Raw genomic sequence first — 23,109 nt, 5'->3', positions numbered from 1 at the left:
ACACTCACTGCTCTAACCTCCTCTCAAATTGAGATTACGTTCATATGGTGGCAACTGCAACGCACTTACACAATATCATGCAATGAAATGATACTCACCTGGTAAGCCTACTGTCCTAAAACTAAAGCACATCAGTGTGTGCCCTCAGCAGTGCTTATCTTCTGTTTTACACTATTCTATTTATTTTCTTCATACAATGTAGAGTAGTTTTACAGGTTGATAACAGACATTTTGCTTCTAGAGCTGTTTGCTAAATAAACAAAATAGTTGTGTTGGGTAAAAACTATCATACTTTATATCCCACCTAGGTGGTGAGATGTTTAAAATGATTGCTTACTCACAGTCACGTGTCCAAATTGTTTTTTGTGTTGGCAGCGCAGCATGCATGACAGAGTAACTCAAGATTAAAAAAAACATCCATTATGGAATACATTCAGATGCACACCAAGATGTTGAAACTACAGTACAGTATTTTAAACTAAATAAATCATATAAAGAGACTCAGAATTGGGATGTTTAAAACCCAAATCTAAACACAGTACATTTTGCTAAGTTGGAAGCAGTCCAGTTTTTCATTAATGTCTTTTATTTATAATTCTTGTCACAAAAGGATCAAATATCTTCATATTTTTTGAAGCTTTGGATTTCATTCCGTTTAAATATTTGTGCATTATGTGCAGTATTACGTGAGTAGTATTTGCTCGTTTCATTTATGCAGTGAATTGCAACATAGAAGGATGAACAAATCGTCAAGTTGTTTTCCAGGCATAGTGTTGAATTTGTTTTCAGCCCTGTGTCAGCTGGCTATATGCTTTGTGATCATGTCTATCTAGATGGAAGGATTTATCCGCTCTGAGGATTTAGAAAAACAGCACCTGACCCCGTCGTGTTGCTTAGCACGTTTCCCATGACTACGGGAAGGGACTTGATACGATTAAAATTAGAAAGAAAAAGTAGTGCATTAAGCGGCCCTCCACCATTTAGATGTCAGAAAGAAATGAGTATAAAAAGATATTACATGCGTTCGCCTGAGACTAGAATTCAACACGATTGAACGAATTTAAAGCCGTTAAAGAAAAGCAATGCTCAGTTCACTGATTACGCTCCCTTTTCTTGTATGTGTCAGCGTTGGATCAACCCGGGATTCCCTCATCTGCAAGGATGCCTCGCGTGACGTCATCAGGCTGCTGTTTTGATTGCTGCATCGCCGCAGTCCTGCGCCACTGCACTGCATAGAGCTACTCCGTTCTTATATTATTATTAATGTCCTGGACGAATGCTATCCTAACAAACGGGACAGAGTGAACAACGGACACACCCTTACAGTAAATATCCTTTTTATGTCTGGATTTAATTGTACGATCCCAGATTTAGAGTTTTTATGTCTGGATTTAATTTTACGATCCCAGAATTAGAGAATGTAGTTAGGAAGCTAAATGCTCAAAAGATCGCGGTGCTTCGAAAGGTTATATACTTCTGATGAGATAAAATCTGTACTCAGGTTGGTCTGTTTATATGACTGTTAATATCGCCATCCTTGCTGTTGTTTTAAACGATGCCATCAAAATATACGTGAGTCGCAGTATGATTAGGAAGTCTACGAAATAAGGTAGAAACGTAATGCGAAGTCAGTCGATACCATCAGTATCACGTACTGTTATTAAAAGTGTCTAGATTAGGATTTCATTAATAAAAACACGTAAATTAACAATAACCTTATATTTGCATACACCTAGACATGTAGTTACACACAAATATACAGCTAACTGTTCGTCCATCCCACGAAGTGTGTAGTTTTTGTAAAAGATACCGCTTTAACTCAGCCACAGGGTTCTCTGTATCTACCACGTCATTCATTTTTGTATAAAATAAACACATTTATCAAAATCGATTTAAGATGTTTAATAATTATGGACGATGAGCTTTTTTATTTCATAGATAAATCATGTATTAATAATGCAAGTTCCTAAAACAATGTTATGCTTACCGAGTAAAGTGTTTTATTTGTTTGTTTTTCTGCTGATACGCATCATTTAATGCACTTAATGCCTAGTTAAGTTACCTGCTTTGTGTAAAGTAAGAGATATGAGTATCGCGGCCTCTGTGGCTTGGTATAACCGGATGTTTCAGAAAGTAAGCATTTCATTGTTTTATTTTTCCACGTATATATAGGTTCAATTAGTTTGCTGCCTGGAAAATTAGGATGAAATTTTTGTATAAAGAAGACCACGCTTTTGAATACCGAAAAAGGGAAGGTGAGAAGATCCGAAAGAAATATCCGGACCGTGTTCCTGTAAGTCGCCTGCTGTCTCAACGTGACTTGTGGACATTTAGGGAAAAGGAGAGAACACTGCAGTCTGATCGTTTACAGTAGATAAATGAATGCTACACTGTTACCCAATGAAAAACAAATAGTGAACGTTATATATATTTTGAATTGGAAATGTGAGTTGGAAATGTGAGTTCTAGTAAATTCAGATTGCTGAGGAGAAAACTGTTAGCCTTGAAGGGCTTTATACTGCTCAAGGTGAGTGCAGAAAGCTGCTGTCATTGGGAGGGGAGATTAGATGGTGGCAGTGTACAGCAATCGGTGACATGGAAGGTTTAGGAAATGAAAGTCATTGCATGCATGTAAACTGTCAGGGTTTACATAATGATTCAGTTGGGTAAAAAGTGGACCACGTTGCAACCCCCAATATTATTTTATTATTTCATAATTTTCACAATTTAAATTCAAAAACTGATTTAGTCAGAGTACTGAAAACATTACAAGATGCCATAACAAAGCAAATGCTTTTTCTTCCTACTGTCTGTAGGTAATTGTTGAAAAGGCACCAAAAGCCAGAGTACCAAATTTGGATAAACGGAAGTATTTAGTCCCCTCTGAGCTCACTGGTAGGTGTAGAATTGTCTTTTTTCAGTAGTTATTTCAATACAAATGGATAAAAACAATAGTTACAATATTGTCAGCATGTACAAATCGCTTAAAATAAATGTAAATTCATTTGGTTTTACTGTTTTATTTTTGTTTTAATTATATACTTCTGTCTATTTTGTAACCTGCTTATGCATCTATAGACCATGAGGAGCACTAGGTGTAGTGTGGGAGCCAACCTTGAAAGGGGCATTAGTAGCCTATAGTTCAGACTTGTGCATGCTGGGGGCCAAATTGAAATTGATGATTTATAACCAATGGGCATTTCTAGTAGACAAGAAGAAAATGTGAAAATGACACACTGGAAGTACCAATGGCCTAATTTTAACCTCCAATTCTGCAGCAATAATGTGGCAACACTAACCACTATTTAGACCAGGGGTCCTCAGTCACAGCCCTGGAGGGCCACAGTGGCTACGGGTTTTCATTCCAGCCAGTGTCCTAATTAGAACTCAGTCCTTGCTGATAATGAAAGTTGCTGTTTAACTCTATGTATGTCTTGTTAGCGCCTTTATTCATCAAAGACTAATTTTAGTTATTTTGTAGATCAGAGGTCCTCAATTACAGTTCTGGAGGTATGCTATGGCTGCAGGTTTTCACTTTACCCAATTTCTTAATTAGAACCCTTTTATTTACTACTAAAGCAATAAGTTTTTTGGGCTTAATTTTAGTTCTCTTGACTGTTACCATTCAGAACCCTTAATTGCCTATTTTAGATTTTAGCAGCTGCATTTAAGTTTTAATTGTTGCTTGTTTTCTTAATCAAACATTAGTTAATTATGAGATGCAGATAACCAATAAACCAGCAGCTCTCCAGCTAAAGTGCTTACCATGAAATATCATAAAAAATGTTTAGAAATGAATGAGGGGGGAATTGGAAGGACCATTAAGTTTAAATCTATTCTGGTCCACAAAGCACATGGATAATGTTCGGACAGAGGGAAACTCTACAGTGCAATTAAAATTGCTCTTGGATGAATGCAAGTATTAACAAGCTAAATAGTTCAATACCAAGTTTCATTATCAGCATGGACTGCTTTCTAATTGGGAAACTAGTTGGAATAAAAACCTGAAGCCACTGTGGCTCTCCAGGACTGTGATTGAGGACCCCTGATTTAGACTAAGTCATATATGTACATATGTACAGTATTTTGGGTTTAGAAAATTATTTCAGCTAAACCTAAGAGGGTTGACAAAAGTTGATGGATGCCTATGAAGTGTTTCGTTCCTGAAGTATAAAACCGAGCACCAATAGCAGTGTTTTGAATTTAGCTTTTCACTCCTTTAGTTTGCCTAGCAAAAAATACTGTTTGAAGGCTTCAGTTAATGAAGCTCCTTCTAAACAGTAAAGTAGTACTTTTGATATGCTTAAAAAGCCAGTCCTTGTGCGGGGTTGTGTCAAGTTTTGGATCCTGACATACATCCTAGGCTAGTTATGAACTGTGGCTCCCTCAAACCTGGGCTATGCATGCAGGTCGGAAGATGGAGAGGAATAATCAATGATAGTTTCTTCCAGTGCTTGGAATTTTGTTCTGGCTTGTAAAGCACGGCTTACAGTTTGGCTAGCACTGCGCACAAACCTCAACAATTGTGGGGTTAATCAAAAGCATTCTGGGGTGGCCTTTATAGCCACCTACCTAAAAGAGGTAAAGCAGTGCAGAGATGAAATGTGAGAAGAAACTAACACTACAAGAAAGAGAGACCATACAGCAAATAATAAGATGGGAGGTAAGAAGTGGAGTGCTTTTGGTGACAGTGCTGAGATGGCAAAGCATATTAGCTGCACACCACTGCTAAGCAGTCGAGAGCCATAGAAGTAGGCCAAAGAATGGATTTATTTTTTATTATTTTCCTTTGTTTCTGTCGTCCGCTAACACCTCCCTCTGTGTGGTTTATTTGACTAAACCATTCTATTTTTAAATATATTGTGATTAACCCCACAGGCACCCCTGCACCCCTGTGTTGCCCCAAGTGTGTTGGTAAACCCTGTTCTAAGTAACAGACAGTACAGACTGTGCCCTAAATGATCAGAAGATGGTTTTCTCCAGCAATTCTTTCCTCTTTTGGCCTTTTTTTTTTTGGTCTGGAGGGTTTTTTCTGTGACATTTGCTCGTGCTCAAAAAATGCACAGAGACTAAGTAGCAAGTATTCTATTTTACAAAGTTGCCTCCTTTCCTCCTTTCCAGTGTCACTTTGGAGGAATTATTTCTCCCATTTGCCAGTACTTCTTTTTACCCTTGGTGCTCCTACCTAATGTTAGCCCAGCTTGACTGGAAAACACTTCCTCACATGGCTATATCTTCCTCTGCGTGTATTTCCTGTCTTTGCCCGTATTACCATTAGATGGGTTAGAATATGGATGCATATTTACCATAATGTTTTGGCTTTGGCTCTCAACACAGTCATTTTCTTTGCAGAGTTTGCAAGTTATCCCCAGATACTGTGCTTTCCTTTAGAGCTGGGATCTCTAAAACCGGCCTAGTGTCAACAAGTGTCGGTATACAGGTGCTGGTCATAAAATTAGAATATCATGACAAAGTCAATTTATTTCAGTAATTCCATTCAAAAAGTGAAACTTGTATATTAGATTCATTCATTACACACAGACTGATGTATTTCAAATGTTTATTTCTTTTAATTTTGATGATTATAACTGACAACTAATGAAAGTCCCAAATTCAGTATCTCGGAAAATTAGAATATCAATTAAGACCAATGCAAAAAAAGGATTTTTAGAAATGTTGGCCAACTGAAAGGTATGAACATGGAAAATATGAGCATGTACAGCACTCAATATTTAGTTGTGGCTCCTTTGGCCTGGATTACTTCAGCAATGTGGCATGGCATGGAGTCGATCAGTCTGTGCCACTGCTCAGGTGTTATGAGAACCCATGTTGCTCTGATAGTGGCCTTCAGCTCTTCTGAATTGTTGGATCTGGTGTATTGCATCTTCCTCTTCACAATACACCATGGATTTTCTATCGGGTTAAGGTCAGGTGAGTTTGCTGGCCAATCAAGAACAGGTACACCATGGTCCTTAAACCAGGTACTGGTAGCTTTGGCACTGTGTGCAGGTGCCAGGTCCTGTTGGAAAATGAAATCTGCATCTCCATAAAGTTTGTCAGCAGTAGGAAGCATGTAGTGCTCTAAAACTTCCTGGTAGACGGCTGCGTTGACCTTGGACCTCAGAAAAGACAATGGACCAACGCCAGCAAATGGCATGGCACCCCAAGCCATCACTGACTGTGGAAACTTTAAACTGGACCTCAAGCAACGTGGATTCTGTGCCTCTCCTCTCTTCCTCCAGATTCTGGGACCTTGATTTCCAAAGGAAATGCAAAATTTACTTTCATCAGAGAACATAACTTTGGACCACACAGCAGCAGTTTTGTCTTTAGCCCAGGTGAGACACTTCTGACGCTGTCTCTTGTTCAAGAGTGGGTTGACACAAGGAATGCGACAGCTGAAACCCATGTCTTGCATATGTCTGTGCGTGGTGGTTCTTGAAGCACTGACTCCAGCTGCAGTCCATTCTTTGTGAATCTCCCCCACAGTTTTGAATGGGTTTTGTTTCACAATCCTCTCCAGGGTGCGGTTATCCCTATTGCTTATACACTTTTTTCTACCACATCTTGTCCTTCCTTCGCCTCTCTATTAATGTGCTTGGACACAGAGCTCTGTGAACAGCCAGCCTCTTTAGCAATGACCTTTTGTGTCTTGGCCTCCTTGTGCAAGGTATCAATGGTCATCTTTTGGACAACTGTCAAGTCAGCAGTCTTCCTCATGATTGTGTAGCCTACAGAACTAGACTGAGAGACCATTTAAATGCTTTTGAAGGTGTTGTGAGTTAATTAGCTGATTAGAGTGTAGCACCAGGTGTCTTCAATATTGAACCTTTTCACAATATTCAAATTTTCCGAGATACTGAATTTGGGACTTTCATTAGTCGTCAGTTATAATCATTAAAATTAAAAGAAATAAACATTTGAAATACATCAGTCTGCGTGTAATGAATTAACCTAATATACAAGTTTCACTTTTTGAATGGAATTACTGAAATAAATCAACTTTGTCATGATATTCTAATTTTATGACCAGCACCTGTATATATGTGAAAGAATCCTGTGGCCAGCTGATTTTTTTTCTGCCAGAGTCGATACCTCTTTTTTGCAAATAATAGTTGCAGGATAATATTGTGGAAGGCTGGAATGTTAACATTCTTTTTTTTAGTTTCCATTTATAAGGCTCATTCTGAAAAGGAAAACAATATTTTTGATGTTCTTAATAAGCCATTCCTTGTGATATTGTGTCCAGCTTTGGTTCATGGCATCTCAATGTCTCTGAAATATAAATTGTTTAAAAATATAAAGACGAATAACCTCCACATAGAAAGTGTGGTGTAGTAGCTAGATAATTGAACTTGAAGAGTTTCTAGTCCAAACACGACACTCCTCGCCTGTCCACCCTGCTCTGTGACACTGGGGCAAATCATTTGACCCCACAGTGCACAATAATACAAATGTATGGTAATTGTCTTTGCCATAATACAGTACTTATACTGTAAAGTACCTTGGAGTGTTGTTCACTACAAAAAGCTGGTGTAAACTATAATATTGCACTTTCAAATGATTTGTAGCATATTTTAACAGTCTTTAAGTGCCTTTTGAATTTCCAATTTTTGGGCCAGCCTGGTCCCCTTTGTTACACATGATTTCAGGTCTGTCCAAGTGCTCTTGTATCCTAAAGCTTCTTTCTTCCTGATCTTTAATAGATTTGTTAATTTTTCTCTGTTAACTGCTTGCTCTACAGTGGGGCAGTTTTATTTCCTGATCCGAAAGCGCATCCAGCTGCGCCCTGAAGATGCTCTCTTCTTCTTCATCAACAATACAATCCCCCCAACCAGTGCCACCATGGGGCAGCTGTACCAGGTATGTTGTAACTAATAAAGGCACCTTAACTTGGCTGTCTCTTATTTGATGGAGATTGAATTTGCAATTTGAATTTTGATTGGAGATAAGAATTTCAAGTTTCTTCCTTCCTTCTTTAAGAGACACAATCTCTTACTTGTGTTTTGGAAGCAGTGAAGACTGACAAAGCTGTCAATGAATGATACAGTTTATTGAATGTTACTCTTTCGCTAATTCATCATCAGACTACAATAGTTTCTTGTTATATTCACATACAACGTAACCACTTACTTTACTTTAGGCAGCAAATTGTAAAGCATCTAAGAAATGAACCATATAAAAAGTTAATAGGCAATGTTTGATCTAAGACTTACACTAATAATAATAAAAAAAAAATAAGTGTGAATATGTGTTGGGATTTTTTTTTCAGATGATTTTGCAAATACTTTTATCATTTTCTTCAACAGGAGAACCATGAGGAAGATTGTTTTCTGTATGTGGCCTATAGTGATGAGAGCGTGTATGGACTGTAACACAAGGGAGAGGAAAGATGGTATGAGAGAGGGGAGTGAAGAGAGGGGAAGCAAGGTGTTTAAAAAAAGGGTACTCAGTAAAACTTTTAAAAGAGTACCTGAATGAAATGCATTGAGATGAATTCCAAAACTTATTATATATAAGAAGTATGAAAAATCATACCAAATTAGAAGTGAGTTGCAAGAACTGTATTTGGAGATGTTAGGTTCTAGTCATCATGGAGTCACACAAAATTAGGGCTCTCATGCTGCAATTGGTGACCTTTGATTCTGCCAGACTGGAATTCTCACAAGCTGCAGTGTCCACTTGCTGAAAACAAGCTATTGCTTTTTTTGCAAAGTATTTAATTATTTATATTTATATTTGCACTTTTATTGTTTCATTTAAAATGATTCAAAATGTATTTTTATTGTAATTAGAATAATCTGTGCTCTGCCATTTTCATATGTTGCTAACACCACAAAAAAGATATTTACAGAATAAAAGAATGGCAAAAGACAAACTTGTTCTTTGTGTCTGTGAGTTTAAAGGATTTAGCAAACCATTTTGTCTCATCAACCTGGAATATTCCTGTTTGTTCTGTCCAACTTGAGATAGATGCAGTCTGTTTGGCCTTAAGGTACAGGGTATTTGTGTCACTAAGTGATCTTCTGATGTTACCAAATCTGTATGAATATTTGTTTCTGTAAATTGTGTCATAGTGCAAATTTCAAACACTTTAGGACAGTGTTACTGTGAACAATAGCATATTTTCTGTAACATACAATAAACAGCCTTCAGTTTTAGACTTTGCCTCCTCAAGATTGTTTTATGTGTAATTTTGGAGTGTTAAAAATATTCAGTCATTATTTAGTTTAGAAGGCCATCCCAGCAAAGAAAATAATGTTGTAGATCATGTTGCAGTATCCCACCCAGGGTTGCTTGATGGCCTCCAGTTCCCTGCATCCCTACGAGCAATTTATTCTAGATTTCACACAGTGAATCAAATTTTGAAGCAATTGCAGAAAGTTACAAATACAATACCAGAAAACATCAAGATATTTACACAAAAAAGAGAATATTTATCTTCTGCATGGCTTCAAAAAGCACAACCAGGGACTTAAACAACTGTATTAGCAAAACCTTGGTGATCTATCAAGTGAAAAATTAAGTACACTTCTACATTGTGCCTTTTTTTAACATGTGGACATATCAAGATTTGACCTTCATTTAAACAGTATCCTTAGATAAAGGTGAGGAAATTGAAACAAAAATACATAAAAATGTCAGCTTTGCAATAATTTATTTAGCAAAAAATGAACAGACATGCCTTTTTCATCCTTGGAAGTACACCCTTGGGTCTAATTGTCGGTCTTGTTCTTCTTAGGGAGAAACAAACTCAAGTAAGCATTTTCTATAACTGTCTATTGGTCTCTGCCATTGACTGGTAGAAAGTTTTTCCCACTCCTCCATGCAGAACTCTTTCAGCTGTGTGGTGCTTAAAGGGTGCCTTCTGTGAACAGCCCATTTAAAAAAAAAAAAAATGCATCTTTATTGAATTCAGGACCAGTCATTGACTTAACCAATATAGAACCCTCCATTTCTTCCTTTTCAGCAATTTCTTGGTGGATGTACTGGTTGTTTAGGGTTATTGTCATGTTGGTCCTCTTTCTGTTGCGCTTTAATCTTCTGGCAGAAGGCCTAACATTATTCTTATGTTTCTTCCAGTACAATGAAAAATTCATACTGGATTTTATAGTAGTGAAGTGCCCAGGCAATGATGCAGCAAAGTATCATCAAATTATACCACCACCATGAATATCAGTTGGCATCAGGTCTTTGGTTTTTGTCAAACTTGTCTTCAGCTACTATGGCCAAATAACCTTTTCTTTGTCTCATCTGTCTAAAGCACTTTTTCCAGATGTCTTTACCTAAGCGCTGTTTAGGAAACTTTAGTTCTGCACTGATACTCTTCCAGAAGAGCAAAAATTTCTTCCTAACACCCCTCCCATGTTTGTGCAGCCTCTTTCTAATGGTAGACTCTTGCACTTTGACATCAACAGTGACAAGAGCTACCATGTGGGTTCAATGATGAGATTCTGTTGTTCTTACAGAACTCCTTCAGCCGCTCGCCTTCTGCTTTTAGGCTGAACTTGATGGGGCAGCCTAGCCTGGACAAGTTTGCAATTGTTTAAAACATTTTCCACATGTAGATGATCATCCAGACAGTGGAATGGTTGATTTTCAGTGGTTTGGAGATACTTTTAAATCCATTCCCAGGCTCGTCCATCTATAATCATATTTTTAGAGGCCCCAGAGAGAGTTTTTTTCAGTCAAGGCACGGTAATAACACACACTCCCAACAACAAAGAGCAAACCAAATATTTGAATCTTAAATAAGACGTTTTCTCCAAGATTCTTTCTAATGTCGTTCTAATCCTAAGGGAGGATGCTAACACATTAGAACAGGACCTGAACATTTTGTGTGCCCAAAAACTTAAAAGGCTCCAATGTTACAAAAAGTGAGCTGTGAAGGTTAAAGACAGTACAAAAACAAGAATATAGTGATGTTTCATCCGAAGAAAAGAAAGAAAGGAGAATCCCTACTACTTAACACAGTGGAATAATTCACCTTCTGGGACAGCAAACAAGTCAGAATGCAAGTATAACAAAATAAAGTAGATTGTCACAGAATGGTTCAATGCAACACTGCTTGTGCTTCTGTCTCTGACGTCTCCAACACAGGAGGAAGGTTTGAGGCTTGTGTAGAAAGAGGCAACCTTCTTATCATGACATCTGCAGTGGTTTCCATTTTTAGGGCATCTTCATAACATGGTGGGGTTTCAGATAAAGGAACAGAATTTTTGAGGCTGCCTTCATGCACAGAAATTGGTTGTGACTTCACTCCATTTTCAGCCTGATCCCTGTCACATAGCTCCCCAGTAGCAGCTGGCAAGACAGAAAAGCGTGGCATGGCTTCTAAATAAGAGGGAAGGTCAGCAGTAGGTCTGGAAAAGGAGAGGGTACTACTAGGAACAGATGCAGATTCTACCACACTGCTCGCTGGCAGCAGAGAAGATGTGGTTGGTGTTTCACTTAGCATGGGCGATCTCTTAACATATGTGGAGGTAGTGTCAACATAGGGTGGCATTGACACCTCAATTCTATGGTTGGTATTCCTCTGTAGGTAAATTTGTTTGACAGATGACTGGTTCTGGGTGGATGTGGTGACAGTGTCGCCAAGTGGGTGTGAAACAGGAGAGAAAGGTGGTCTTAACTGTAAAGGATTGTGGGAATGGGCCACTGCAAAAATTCTTCGTGCTGCAGCCTGGCCAAACACAGATTGTAGAGCTGAAAAATACAAAAAGCAGATCAATCAGATTATATATGACAGCCTAGACACACCAATTACAGCCCTTTCAGAGATTAGAAGACTAATGCTGTTTAATTATGGACAATAAAGACTTCAGAGAACATTATATTCAAGTGTCCTTGGCGGTCACTATACTTAGATTCCAGGACAATCATAGAAACTGCAAATAACATTTGACTTAAAATTACTACTTTGCACCACTAGACATTTAATATTTTAAATTTTATTAAATATTAAATTTTAAAGCAAGAAGGGTGAACAGGTGGACTTACTAGGCATGACTAGGGCTGCCCTTGAAGCAGGTCACCTCCTCTTACTTTAAACAGAAGCCATGTAATACAATGAGCACCAATATGCCTTCTAGTGGGTTTTAGTTGAAATGTCATTTTCTAACCTGCATTAATCCAGACCAGGGTCACAGGGGTGCTGGAGCCTATCCTAGCCTATTGGGGGCAATGGCAGGAACAAACCCCGGGCAGGGCACCAGTTCTTTGCAGGGCTAACACACAAATACACTCGCACAACAAACACACACAAGGCCAATTTAGCATCACCAATTCACCAAAACTACATGTCTTTGGACAGTGGAAGGAAACTGGAGCACCTAAAGGAAACCCATCCAGACATGCACACTAATTTCCAAAGCAGGTCACTACTTTATTAACATACTGCTTTCTGTGCTTTCCTTTCATAAGTTATACGGCTGTGTGTTTGGATGTTGGCTCCATGGGCTCAGTCAATTTGTCTATTGTAATTAACTTTTAATAGCATGCATTAATAAACCTGATTTATTTAAGTACACAATATGGCCATATGTATGTATATATATTTCATCCAACTAATTCCCCTCAAAGTTGCTGAATATCATGGCATTGGTACTGTGAGTGCTGTGCAGAGTGTTTTTCCCAGTTGATTCCGGGGTTCGTCAGGAGTGTGTTCTTGCTATCACTCTGTTCAATGCTTGTATGGACTGGGTGTTGTACAGGGTCGTAGGGTCCCATGACTGTTGGGCATCTGTTGGTGAAGAAAAATTCACTGATCTTTACTTTGCTGACAGTGCCATGATCTTTGTGGAGTCAATGGAAGCTCTGATCGAGGCTCTTGAAAGACTGAGTGAAGAGTCTGAGTGTCTTGGCTTGCGAGTGTCTTAGATAAAAACAAAGAGCCAGGTCTTTAATGACCTCTTGAGCACAGCTATTAGCAGTGTGCCTGTCTGCGGAGGGAATTTGACCGCATTGAGTGGTTTACATACCTCAGCAGCAACATTCAAGTCAGTAGACAGATTGGGAGAGCATCGGGAGTCATGAGGTCACTAGAATGGGGTGTGGCTCTCTCGATATTTCTGAAAAAGAGCAAAGGTCTTGTGCTTCCCATTTTGCTATATGGTTGCAAGACATGGACACTATCAAGTGACCCGAGACAAAGACTGGACTCCTTCGGTACTGTGTCTCCTCAGAGAATCCTTGGGTACCGCTGTTTTGACTTTGTGTCGAATGACAAGTTGCTCATTAAGTACATTGCCTGCATTGTGAGGGGGTGTCAGTTACGACAATACGGCCATGAAGTGCGATTCCCTAAGTATGAACCAGCTTGCAAGATCCTCATTGTTGAGGACCCGAACGGCTTGACCAGGCCAAGGTGACGTCCACGTAACACCTGGTTGCAGCAGATATATGGTAATTTATGGAGGATGGGTGTTGCCAGCCTGTGGTGTGTGTGGCAATGCACTGTACCAGTGCATGCTCCCCAACCTCGTCTGACCTGATTCTGCCAATAGTTGGAGGTTTGCAATCAACTGTGGACAAAATGCAAGTCCATTGCATGATAAAGAGTTCTCATTTTCCTCTAATAATTGTAAAAATATAATTGATTATTCTTCTTGATGGCTTCATCATGTTGTTTATGTATAAACAACAACTATTTTGAGGTAGTGTTTAAAGTCTTGCATGTGAGATGTTAAATATTTTATCACACTAAGTGTAAGCAACATTACTATGTTCTGAAGCTCCTGGCTTGTATGCCATTTCAATTATGAAAATTGCATAAAGTAGTATCATAAAATCTACTTTATAGGTTAAAAGATGTATAGAAATGTTATTAATTACTTTCATTTTATAAGTCACTCTTCTATTTTAAGTAGCGTTTAGTGCACTCACTGGATTAATGGGTCAGGTCCCATTTAGGAACACTTAAAATCTAGTTACCCTAATTATACATGTAACATTACACTTTCATTTCAGCTGACAACACATGGCTTTCCAGCACAGATGGAGCAATCATGTAATGTACAAGATTTGTTACAAATGTTATTCCATCACTGTCAAGTTGATCTATTTTTACAAGCTCATTGTTGTCCAGTATTTCCAAAATACTCATCTGAACACCATCTTCTAGCAGCTCTTAGTGAGTTAGGATGTCTCACAAGCTCTCCTAAATTATGGTGATGTTAGGAGTAGCTTCCTAAATTAGGAAAGTTGCTAAAATGTTTTTACTCCTACTCTTAAGAATACAACCAAATTTGCATCACTCTGAGAATGTGGAGCCATTTACGACTGTTTTCCTACTTTGAGACACTTCATTTTCAACCCCTGTTTTGTTGTGACAGGGACTCAAGCTAAAGGCAATCGCCATCTTTGTGAGTTCTCATTTCATTATTACATTCATACTGCAGTGTCCAGACGTGCAAAGCTGATAGAGACCTGTCCACACAGACTTAAGACTGGAATTGCTGGCAAAGATGCCTCTATTAAATGCTGACTGGAAGGGGGTAAATGCTTATGGGATCAATTATTTTGTATTTTATGTTTTTAATATACAGTATTTAGATCACTTTGCAGAGATCTGATTTCACTTTGACATTAAAGTGTCTTTTCTGTTAATCAGTGTCAAAAAAGGCAAACGCAATCTACCGTGATTCAATGTTATATAAAAAACTAGGGGGGTTTGCCCCCTGCTTACTTTCGCTTGCCAACCCCTGGGCCTGTGCTATGCGCTAGCCTCTTTGCGGTTCTGCCACTTGCATATGGGGATGAGGATGTACAATCAATGGTACGTATAATTGAATTTTGCTTCTTTCTCTCTATTAAATAAAATGACTTTTCTGAATGTTTGGCTCTAAGATTTGTTAATTTTCTTTGCAAAACCTATTCTAACTGGAAACTGTTAACATCTTAATATGAATGGCAAATCAAGATCTCCTTTGTTATTATGTCCTTAATGTTATCTGTGGAAGATGCACTACATTACCTTTCTTGGATACATCTTTTTTTTCTACAGTAATTTGCATGTTGTAAGACCAGACGTTGTTTTCATCTTCCGCACGATCACCACCAACTGTTTCAGCATAGCCTATCAATACGTATTTAACCAATTTGCTGTGTAACTGTTCAACATTTTTGGATGTATTTACCAATTTGATATGTAACCAATCAACATTGTTGCCGTTAATTCGTTTGACTTTCTTGTTCCTCGATGCTAGGATTCTGCATGTACTAATTTTTTTATGTTAATAACACTTCGTGATGAAATTTTTCAATAAGATTTGGACATAATACGTGTTTTTTAATTGGGAACTTAAAGTGAGGAAAACATTAAAATGTATAAGAGCTGAGAGCTTGTTTGAAAATGTTTGAGAGCAGGGCGTGACTTGAAATAATCTCAAGGCAATAGTCTCGTCTTGCGGGACTTGAAAAAATCTCTCTTCCAAAAAGTCTCGTTTCCAAATGTCTTGTCGTGCCAAAGGATTTTTTTATATAATAGAGAGATGTGAAAACTTCCTTTTTGGGCACAATGTATTTTTAATGTGAGAAATACAAGGCTAGAAAGGGTATGCTTAAGAAACATATCCCACACATGTGACTACATAAGGAGCTGTCACTTGTGCACACAACTGTTTCCAGTATCAACAATTTCACAAAAAAGGTGAAACACCTTTTGAGAAAGTCAGATGTGTTCTCGAACCTCAGGTCAAAAGGAGCCTAAACAAAATGGGCTCTAGTAACTGGTTTTCCATTTTACAGTTTTAGCTGCCTGGATTTCTTTGCTTGGGTATGATTAGGGCAAATCTCTGAATACATTTTTATCTCCTTTTAGTCTCTGTTTTTATATTCACAATAAATACACCAGATACTGTGTGAAGGATTGTATTTGTACAAAAAGACATCAGTTTCCGGTTTCCCGTGACCCTTATTTTGAGTAACAATATGTAGTGACTGGAGCTTCTAGTTTCTACTGGCTAGCTGACTAGCTGTTAAATGGCTGTATACTGCCATTCTGCCATTGACAACTGGGCACTGCAGACATTTGATGACTTGTAACCAGAGACAGTGTACCTGTGATCAAACCTTTGCATGGTGATCACTCATTTCATGTTCTATGCCTTGTGGTAAGTAATCATCACATCCTAACCACCAGCCCCTCATGATCATTGTGCATTGTACATATACCAAATCTAAAAACAAAAAAAGAAAAAAGCAAAAAACAGACAGTATGTACTGTCCAAACACAACAGAATGTGCCGTGGCAAATATAAAACTTTATTTGAATCCATTGGCTAGTTTTGAAAAGACTTTCCTCTGTCTTGTTACTACTGAAATCAAATAGCATTCCTAACTTTAGATGGCTTCAACTTGAATTGATTGTAGGTATGTTGTCAGACCAATCCATCCTGTTTTGCCAGGAAGTACTCTAATCAAAATACAGGGCAATGGCAGGCTATTACTGTCAATGATACTAAGCTTAACTGAGGAAAATAAGGAAGGCATAATAGAAAAAATATAAATTTACCATCTAGCTATCAATTTTCTGAACTCACTTATTCCAATAATAATTTTAATTAATTACATTTATATAGTGCTTTTCTCAATACTCAAAGCATTTTGCAATCTCCACGCAGGGTGGTCCCAGGGCGTGAACTCGTATTCTCCTTACTGCAAGGTATTACACACTGATGAGGATCTGGAACCAATCCCAGTACTAAAACAGTGCAGGAAGGAGTACCAGATCACCATAGGGCACATCCATGTACATGACACTATGCCAATTTAAAGTTATCAATTCACCTTACACACCTATATTTTTGCATTGGAAAATGATATAGGTGTACCTAAACAAAAGCCCACAATGACATGGATTACTGATACAACATTATATCCAGTCTCCAAACCTGTGAGGCAGCAAAGGTATAGAATTTTCTAAGGTGCCAGCAACTTACATTAACAAGAGGACATAGACAGGTATGCACAAATATCATAAGACTCTTCACACAAATAATTGATACTGTATGGAAGTAGTTATCAAGCAGCCAGGTGCAAAATAGCTCAGTAAGGATCTTAGCATCTTAGATAGGTTACATTTTAGAAGTTACGTTCATCCATTTTACAAACCCTCTTATTCTAACACAGGGTCACAGAGTCTTGAAGCATATACTTATTGTTTTAGATGGAAGCAACACTCAGATGTGTGATTGATAGCACATCATAGCATGGATAGACATCTACTCTCTCATAAGAGGCCAATTTGGAGTCACTATTTCCTGTAACTTGCATATCCTTAGGGTGTGGAAAGAAAACTGAACCACACAGAGAAAACATCATAAAGACCCGAGGGAACATTTAGACTCAACAATGAAGTATCCAGATTTGGATTTAAATCCACAGCAACACAAACCAGAAAGCCAAATGCATTGAATTTGTCAAAGTTCCAAATTGACAAAAGTCTAAGACCTTTTTTGAACTAAAATAGATAGATAGATAGATAGATAGATAGATAGATAGATAGATAGATAGATAGATAGATACTTATTAATCCCAAGGGGAAACTCACATACTCCAGCAGCAGCATACTGATAAAAACAATATTAAATTAAAGAGTGATAATGCAGGTAAAACAGGCAATAACTTTGTATAATGTTAACATTTACCCTCCTGGGTGGAATTGAAGAGTTGCTTAGTGTGGCGGAGAAATGATCTCCTTAGTCTGTCAGTGGAGCAGGACAGTGACAGCAGTCTGTCGCTGAAGTTGCTCCTCTGTCTGGAGATGATACTGTTCAGTGGATGCAGTGGATTCTTCATGACTGACAGGAGCCTGCTTAGCGCCCGTTGCTCGGCCACGGATGTCAAACTGTCCAGCTCCATGCCTACAATAGAGCCTGCCTTCCTCACCAGTTTGTCCAGGCGTGATGCGTCCTTCCTCTTTATGCTGCCACCCCAGCACACCACCGCGTAGAAGAGGGCACTCGCTACAACTGTCTGATAGAACATCTGCAGCATCTTATTGCAGATGTTGAAGGACTCCAGTCTTCTAAGGAAGTATAGTCGGCTCTGTCCTCTCTTGCACAGAGCATCAGTTTTGGCAGTGCAGTCCAATTTATCATCCAGCTGCGCTCCCAGGTATTTATAGGTCCGCAATCTCTGCACACAGTCACCTCTGATAATCACAGGGTCCAGGAGGGGCCTGGGTCTCCTAAAATCCACCACCAGCTTCTTGGTTTTGTTGGTGTTCAGGTGTAAGTGGTTTGAGTCGCACAATTTAACAAAGTCCTTGATTAGGTTCCTATACTCCTCCTCCTGTCCACTCCAGATGCAGCCCACGATAGCAGTGTCGTCAGCAAACTTTTACACGTGGCAGGACTCCAAGTTGTATTGGAAGTCTGATGTATATAGGCTGAACAAGACCAGAGAAAGTACAATCCCCTGTGGCGTTCCTATGTTGCTGACCACAATGTCAGACCTGCAGTTCCTGAGACGTACATACTGAGGTCTGTCTGTAACATAGTCCACGATCCATGCCACCAGGTATGGATCTACTCCTATCTCTGTCAGCTTGTGCCTAAGGAGAAGAAGTTGGATGGTGTTGAAGGCGCTAGAGAAGTCCAGAAACATAATTCTTACAGCACCACTGCCTCTGTCCAGGTGGGAGAGGGATCAGTCTAACATATAGATGATTGCATCCTCCACTCCCACCGTCTCCTGATATGCGAACTGCAGAGGGTCAAGGGCGTGGCAGACCTGTGGCCTCAGGTAGTGAAGCAGCAGCTGCTCCATGGTCTTCATCACATGTGACGTCAGAGCGACAGGCCAGAAGTCATTCAGCTCACTAGGATGTGATACCTTTGGGACTGGGGTGATACAAGATGTTTTCCAAAGCCTCGGGACTTTCCCCTGTTCCAGGCTCAGGTTGAAGATACGCTGTAGAGGAATTCCCAGTTCCAGCACACAGGCCTTCAGCAGTCATGGTGATACTCCATCTGGACAATTTTATTATACAGTATATATAAACCTTTGATATCAACACAAATCATCAGGAATTTGGTATTTTTTAATTCTTAACTGGCTAATACATTAACATTAAATACAGCAGTCACCAAAAAGAAGGCCAAGATATTTGAATTTATTTTTTATTATTTTATTGCTGGGTGACATAGTGGCAGTGCTGCTACATCACAGTAAGTACACCAGGGTTTGCGTCACACGTCCTCCCTGTGTGGAGCTTGCATGCTCTCTGCATGGGTTTCTTCCAGAGTGCTCTAGTTTCCTCTCACTGTCGAAAGGCATGCAGATTAGGTGAATTTCCATTATTATATTGGTTCTAGTGTGTGGGGGTGTGTGTATTGACCCTGTGATGGACTGGCACCCTGTCCAGAGTTTGTTACTGCCTTGTGCCCTATGTTAGCTGGGATAGGCTCCAGCAACCCCCACAACCCTGGTCTGGATTAAGCAAGTTGGAAAATGACAAATTTTAATGCTCAGTAATGAAGAAATTATTTTGGTGGGCAGGGCTTGGCACTATCTTTTCAATTTTTGCTTTAAAGTAAGAAGGATAATACACTGTTGATTATTATATTACAGGCAAAAGGAGGCATATCAGCACAAAGGTGGGAATGTTACAGCACCCTCTACACTCCATGTTATGTGCTGATGTACAGTATCTCTAAATATATAAAGAATAGTTAATTTATATGCATTAACAGGGTAACCCAATTATACAGTAATTTCAAAATTCAAGTTTCCCCAGATTACATTTTATTTTATTTCAAACTGTTACAGATTTTAAATTTTACAGTTTTATTCCAATTGCCTCAGAGTGGCTCAGCATCGTTAAAATATTTAATACATAATCTGTACAGGCCTTCGCTAAATAAGTAATCAACAGCAGCAAGTAGTTAAAAATACTTCAAGTTCTTTGTTTTCTAAAAGGACACTGGTTTGCTTATATTCTCTTAGTTCTTTGTATACAACGTATAGAAATTACCATGTAAAATAGTTATGAATAACATGGTAGAAAAACTGGTCCAACAAAAGTGATTGCACGTGTGTGTATGTGTGTGAGTGTGAGTGTGCCCTCTGGTGGACTTCGAATCAAAGCTGATTCCTGTCTTGCGCTGGATGCAGCTGGGCTAGGGATCAACACCTTCTATAATGATTGAGGTTTGAAAGTAGATTAATATAATATAATATAATATAATATAATATAATATAATATAATATAATATAATATAATATAATATAATATAATATAATATAATATAATATAATATGGGCGGCACGGTAGCGCAGTGGATAGCACTGCTGCCTCACAGTTAGGAGACCTGGGTTCGTTTCCTGGGTCCTCCCTTTGTGGAGTTTGCATTTTCTCCCCGTGTTTGCGTGGTTTTCCTCTGGGTGCTCCAGTTTCCTCTGTAATAAAGGTGCTATATAGGTGCCTCACCTGACACAGAAAGACACGGAGGCACGTATAAAAACACAAAGATTTTATTTTTCTCTTCAACTGTAGGACACGTCTTCCCCGTGCCACACAGCCCAAACACAGTTCCAAAGCACAACACACTTCTCTTCCTTTACCATCACTCCTTCACAAGCGTAGTCCTCCTCTTCCCGACCCTGGCTCCTCGAGTGGTGGTGGCTGGCCCTATTTATAACCCACCGGGAAATGTTCCAGGTGCTTGACCACCTGGTCCTAATTGCACCTCTGGGTGGGGCTGAAGATTCATCCAGTCAGGCTGCTGAGTCCATGCAGCTCGCCCTAGCGGCCATCTGAGCCCCCAACCAGGCTGTGGAGGACTCCATCTCCCCTGGAGCCCTGCGGGTGGTTGGGGAATCACCGTCAGCCATGGAGGCTGCCACCAAGCGTTCCAGGGGAGGTACTGGAGTGCCCATGGTGGCTTCCCCGGAACATAAGCAGCAGGGGCGTCCCTGCCGGGCATGGGACCCGGCTGTCCTTCACACCTCCCACAGTCCAAAGACATGCAGATTAGGTGTATTGGCGATCCTAAATTGTCCTCAGTGTGTGCTTGGTGTGTGTGTGTGTGCCCTGCCGGGGGTTTGTTTCCTGCCTTGTGCCGTGTGTTGGCTGGGATTGGCTCCAGCAGACCCCCGTGACCATGTATTTAGGATATAGCGGGTTGGATAATGAATGAATGGATGGATAGATAATATAATATAATATGGGTATGACAATGGTGTAGTGCTGAGCTTCTGTGCTTCATGAATCCATAATCCTGGATATGTAACCATAGCCCATTTCTTGTCTATATTTATTTTCCATATTTCCCCTATCTCTCTTTCTCTCTGTGGATTTTTCTCCAGGTACTCCAGTTTTCTTCCCACATCCCAAAGACATCTATTTAAGCTTAACAGGCAGTTCTAAACTGAACCTGTGTGCATGAGCCAGTTCTGCAATGGACTGACACAACACAATGAATGTAGGGGGGCCCAGTGAACTCATCTGTGATTGTAATGTATCTGATCTCCTGGGAGACCATTTCATGTTTTTAGTTTAACAATCAGGAAAAGGAAGTAATATCCTGTTGTGGTTTGGAGCCTGACCAAATACTGATTTAAGATTCCAGTGCTGAGTACATTTATTTATCTCTATGTTGTATTTGTTTTAAACAAAGACTACATTAAAGAGCACAGATCTCAGATTAGAATTTCTGACTTACAATTTCTTTGTATTTTCACTGAGGCCTGGACAGTTTATCTGTAGAAAATGTACCAGACAGTATTGGTGACTTCATGTTGTTTTTCATGAAAAATAAAGTAGCAAAGATCTAAAAAACAAGGCTATAATATACAGTGCCCTCCATAGTGTATGGGACAAAGACACATTTGTCCTTGATTTATCCCTCTGCTCCATATTGTAAAATTACAAATCAAACAATTCAGATATGACTAAAGTACACACTGTAGACTCTTATTTCAGGGTATTTGCATGCATTTCTGCCACACCATGAAAATGACACTTTTTATACATGGTTCCCCATTTCAGGGCACCATAAAGTTTGGGATATAGCAATAAAAGGTATACTGTATATTAAAGCAGCCATATGTAGTACTTTGTTGCATATCCTTTGCATGCAATGACTGCTTGAAGTCTGCGATTCATGGACATCACCAGGTGCTGACTACTGTATCTTCTTTGGTATTGTTGTGCCAAGCCTCTAATGCAGCCATCTTTGGCTCATGCTTGTTTCAGGGGCTTGTCCCATACGTTTCTCTTCAACATATAGGTTTAAATTGAATGACTCAATTGAATGGCCTTTGTAAAACTCTTCATTTTCAGCTTTGAAAAGCTCCTGTGTTGATGTAATAGTATGTTTGGGATCATTATCTTGTTGTAGGATGAAGCGCCATTCATTGAGTTTGGAGGCATTTACTGGAATTTGAGCAGATAAGATTTTACTATACACCTCAGAATTCATTGTGCAACTGCCATCAGCAGTTACACCATCAATGAAGATTAGTGTGCCAGTACCTGTGGCAGCCATACATATCCAAGTCATTACATCCCCACATCAATGTTCAACAGATGAGATGGTATGCTTAGGATCAGTTCCTTTTCGCCTCCATACTTTGCTCTTCCCATCACTCTGATAAAGGTTCATTTTTGTTTTCTCTGTCCATAAGTCCTTTTTCCGGAATTCTGCATGGTACTTTAAAGTAGTTTTTCACAAACTGTAATCTGACCATCCTGTTATTGTGACCAATTAGTAGTTTGCATCTCATTTATATTCAAGAAATCTTTTGCGGATAGTTGTCTCTGACAGATACACGTCTGCCTCCTGAAGACTGTTTCTGACCTTTTGGACAGGAACTTGGAACTTTTTGTTTACCACAGTGAGGATTCTTCTGTTGTCAGGAGTGGCTGTCATTCTTAACCCACCAGTCCCTTTACAATTACGGACCTCTTCAGTGCATTCTTTCTTCTTAATGATATTGTAGACAGTTGATTAGGTAATCCTAAGAATTTACCAATGCCTGAAATAGTTGTATTCTTGTTTTTTAGCCTCATAATGGCTTCTCTGACTTTCACTGGCACAGTACTTACCCTCATGTTGAACAATGGCAACTACAGACTTCAAAGGGTAGACGCAAGCTTAGGTG

General features: G+C 39.2%; 2 protein-coding genes across 3 annotated transcripts in view; one reads left to right on the top strand and one right to left on the bottom strand.

The window, feature by feature from the left end:
• Positions 1-971: 971 nt before the first annotated feature.
• Positions 972-9,161, top strand: LOC120535708 (gamma-aminobutyric acid receptor-associated protein-like 1). The gene is made up of 5 exons (XM_039763713.1): positions 972-1,325; positions 2,173-2,293; positions 2,817-2,895; positions 7,745-7,863; positions 8,310-9,161. The coding sequence occupies exons 2-5, from the start codon at positions 2,204-2,206 to the stop codon at positions 8,373-8,375; spliced, it is 354 nt and encodes a 117-aa protein (XP_039619647.1). The 5' UTR covers positions 972-1,325; positions 2,173-2,203; the 3' UTR covers positions 8,376-9,161.
• A 499-nt stretch (positions 9,162-9,660) lies between these two features.
• LOC120534989 overlaps positions 9,661-23,109 on the bottom strand; it is a 34,473-nt gene continuing 21,024 nt past the window's right edge. For both annotated transcript variants that reach the window (XM_039762489.1, XM_039762490.1), the window contains one exon: positions 9,661-11,706. In XM_039762489.1, the coding sequence (XP_039618423.1) occupies positions 11,054-11,706 (653 nt within the window). In that variant the 3' untranslated portion in view covers positions 9,661-11,053. The remainder of the gene's footprint in view (positions 11,707-23,109) is intronic.

This window comes from Polypterus senegalus, chromosome 9 (genome assembly GCF_016835505.1).
Source record: "Polypterus senegalus isolate Bchr_013 chromosome 9, ASM1683550v1, whole genome shotgun sequence".
NCBI lineage: Eukaryota > Metazoa > Chordata > Cladistia > Polypteriformes > Polypteridae > Polypterus > Polypterus senegalus.
Note: the sequence above shows the minus strand (reverse complement) of the source record. Positions and strands in the feature narration are given on the sequence as shown.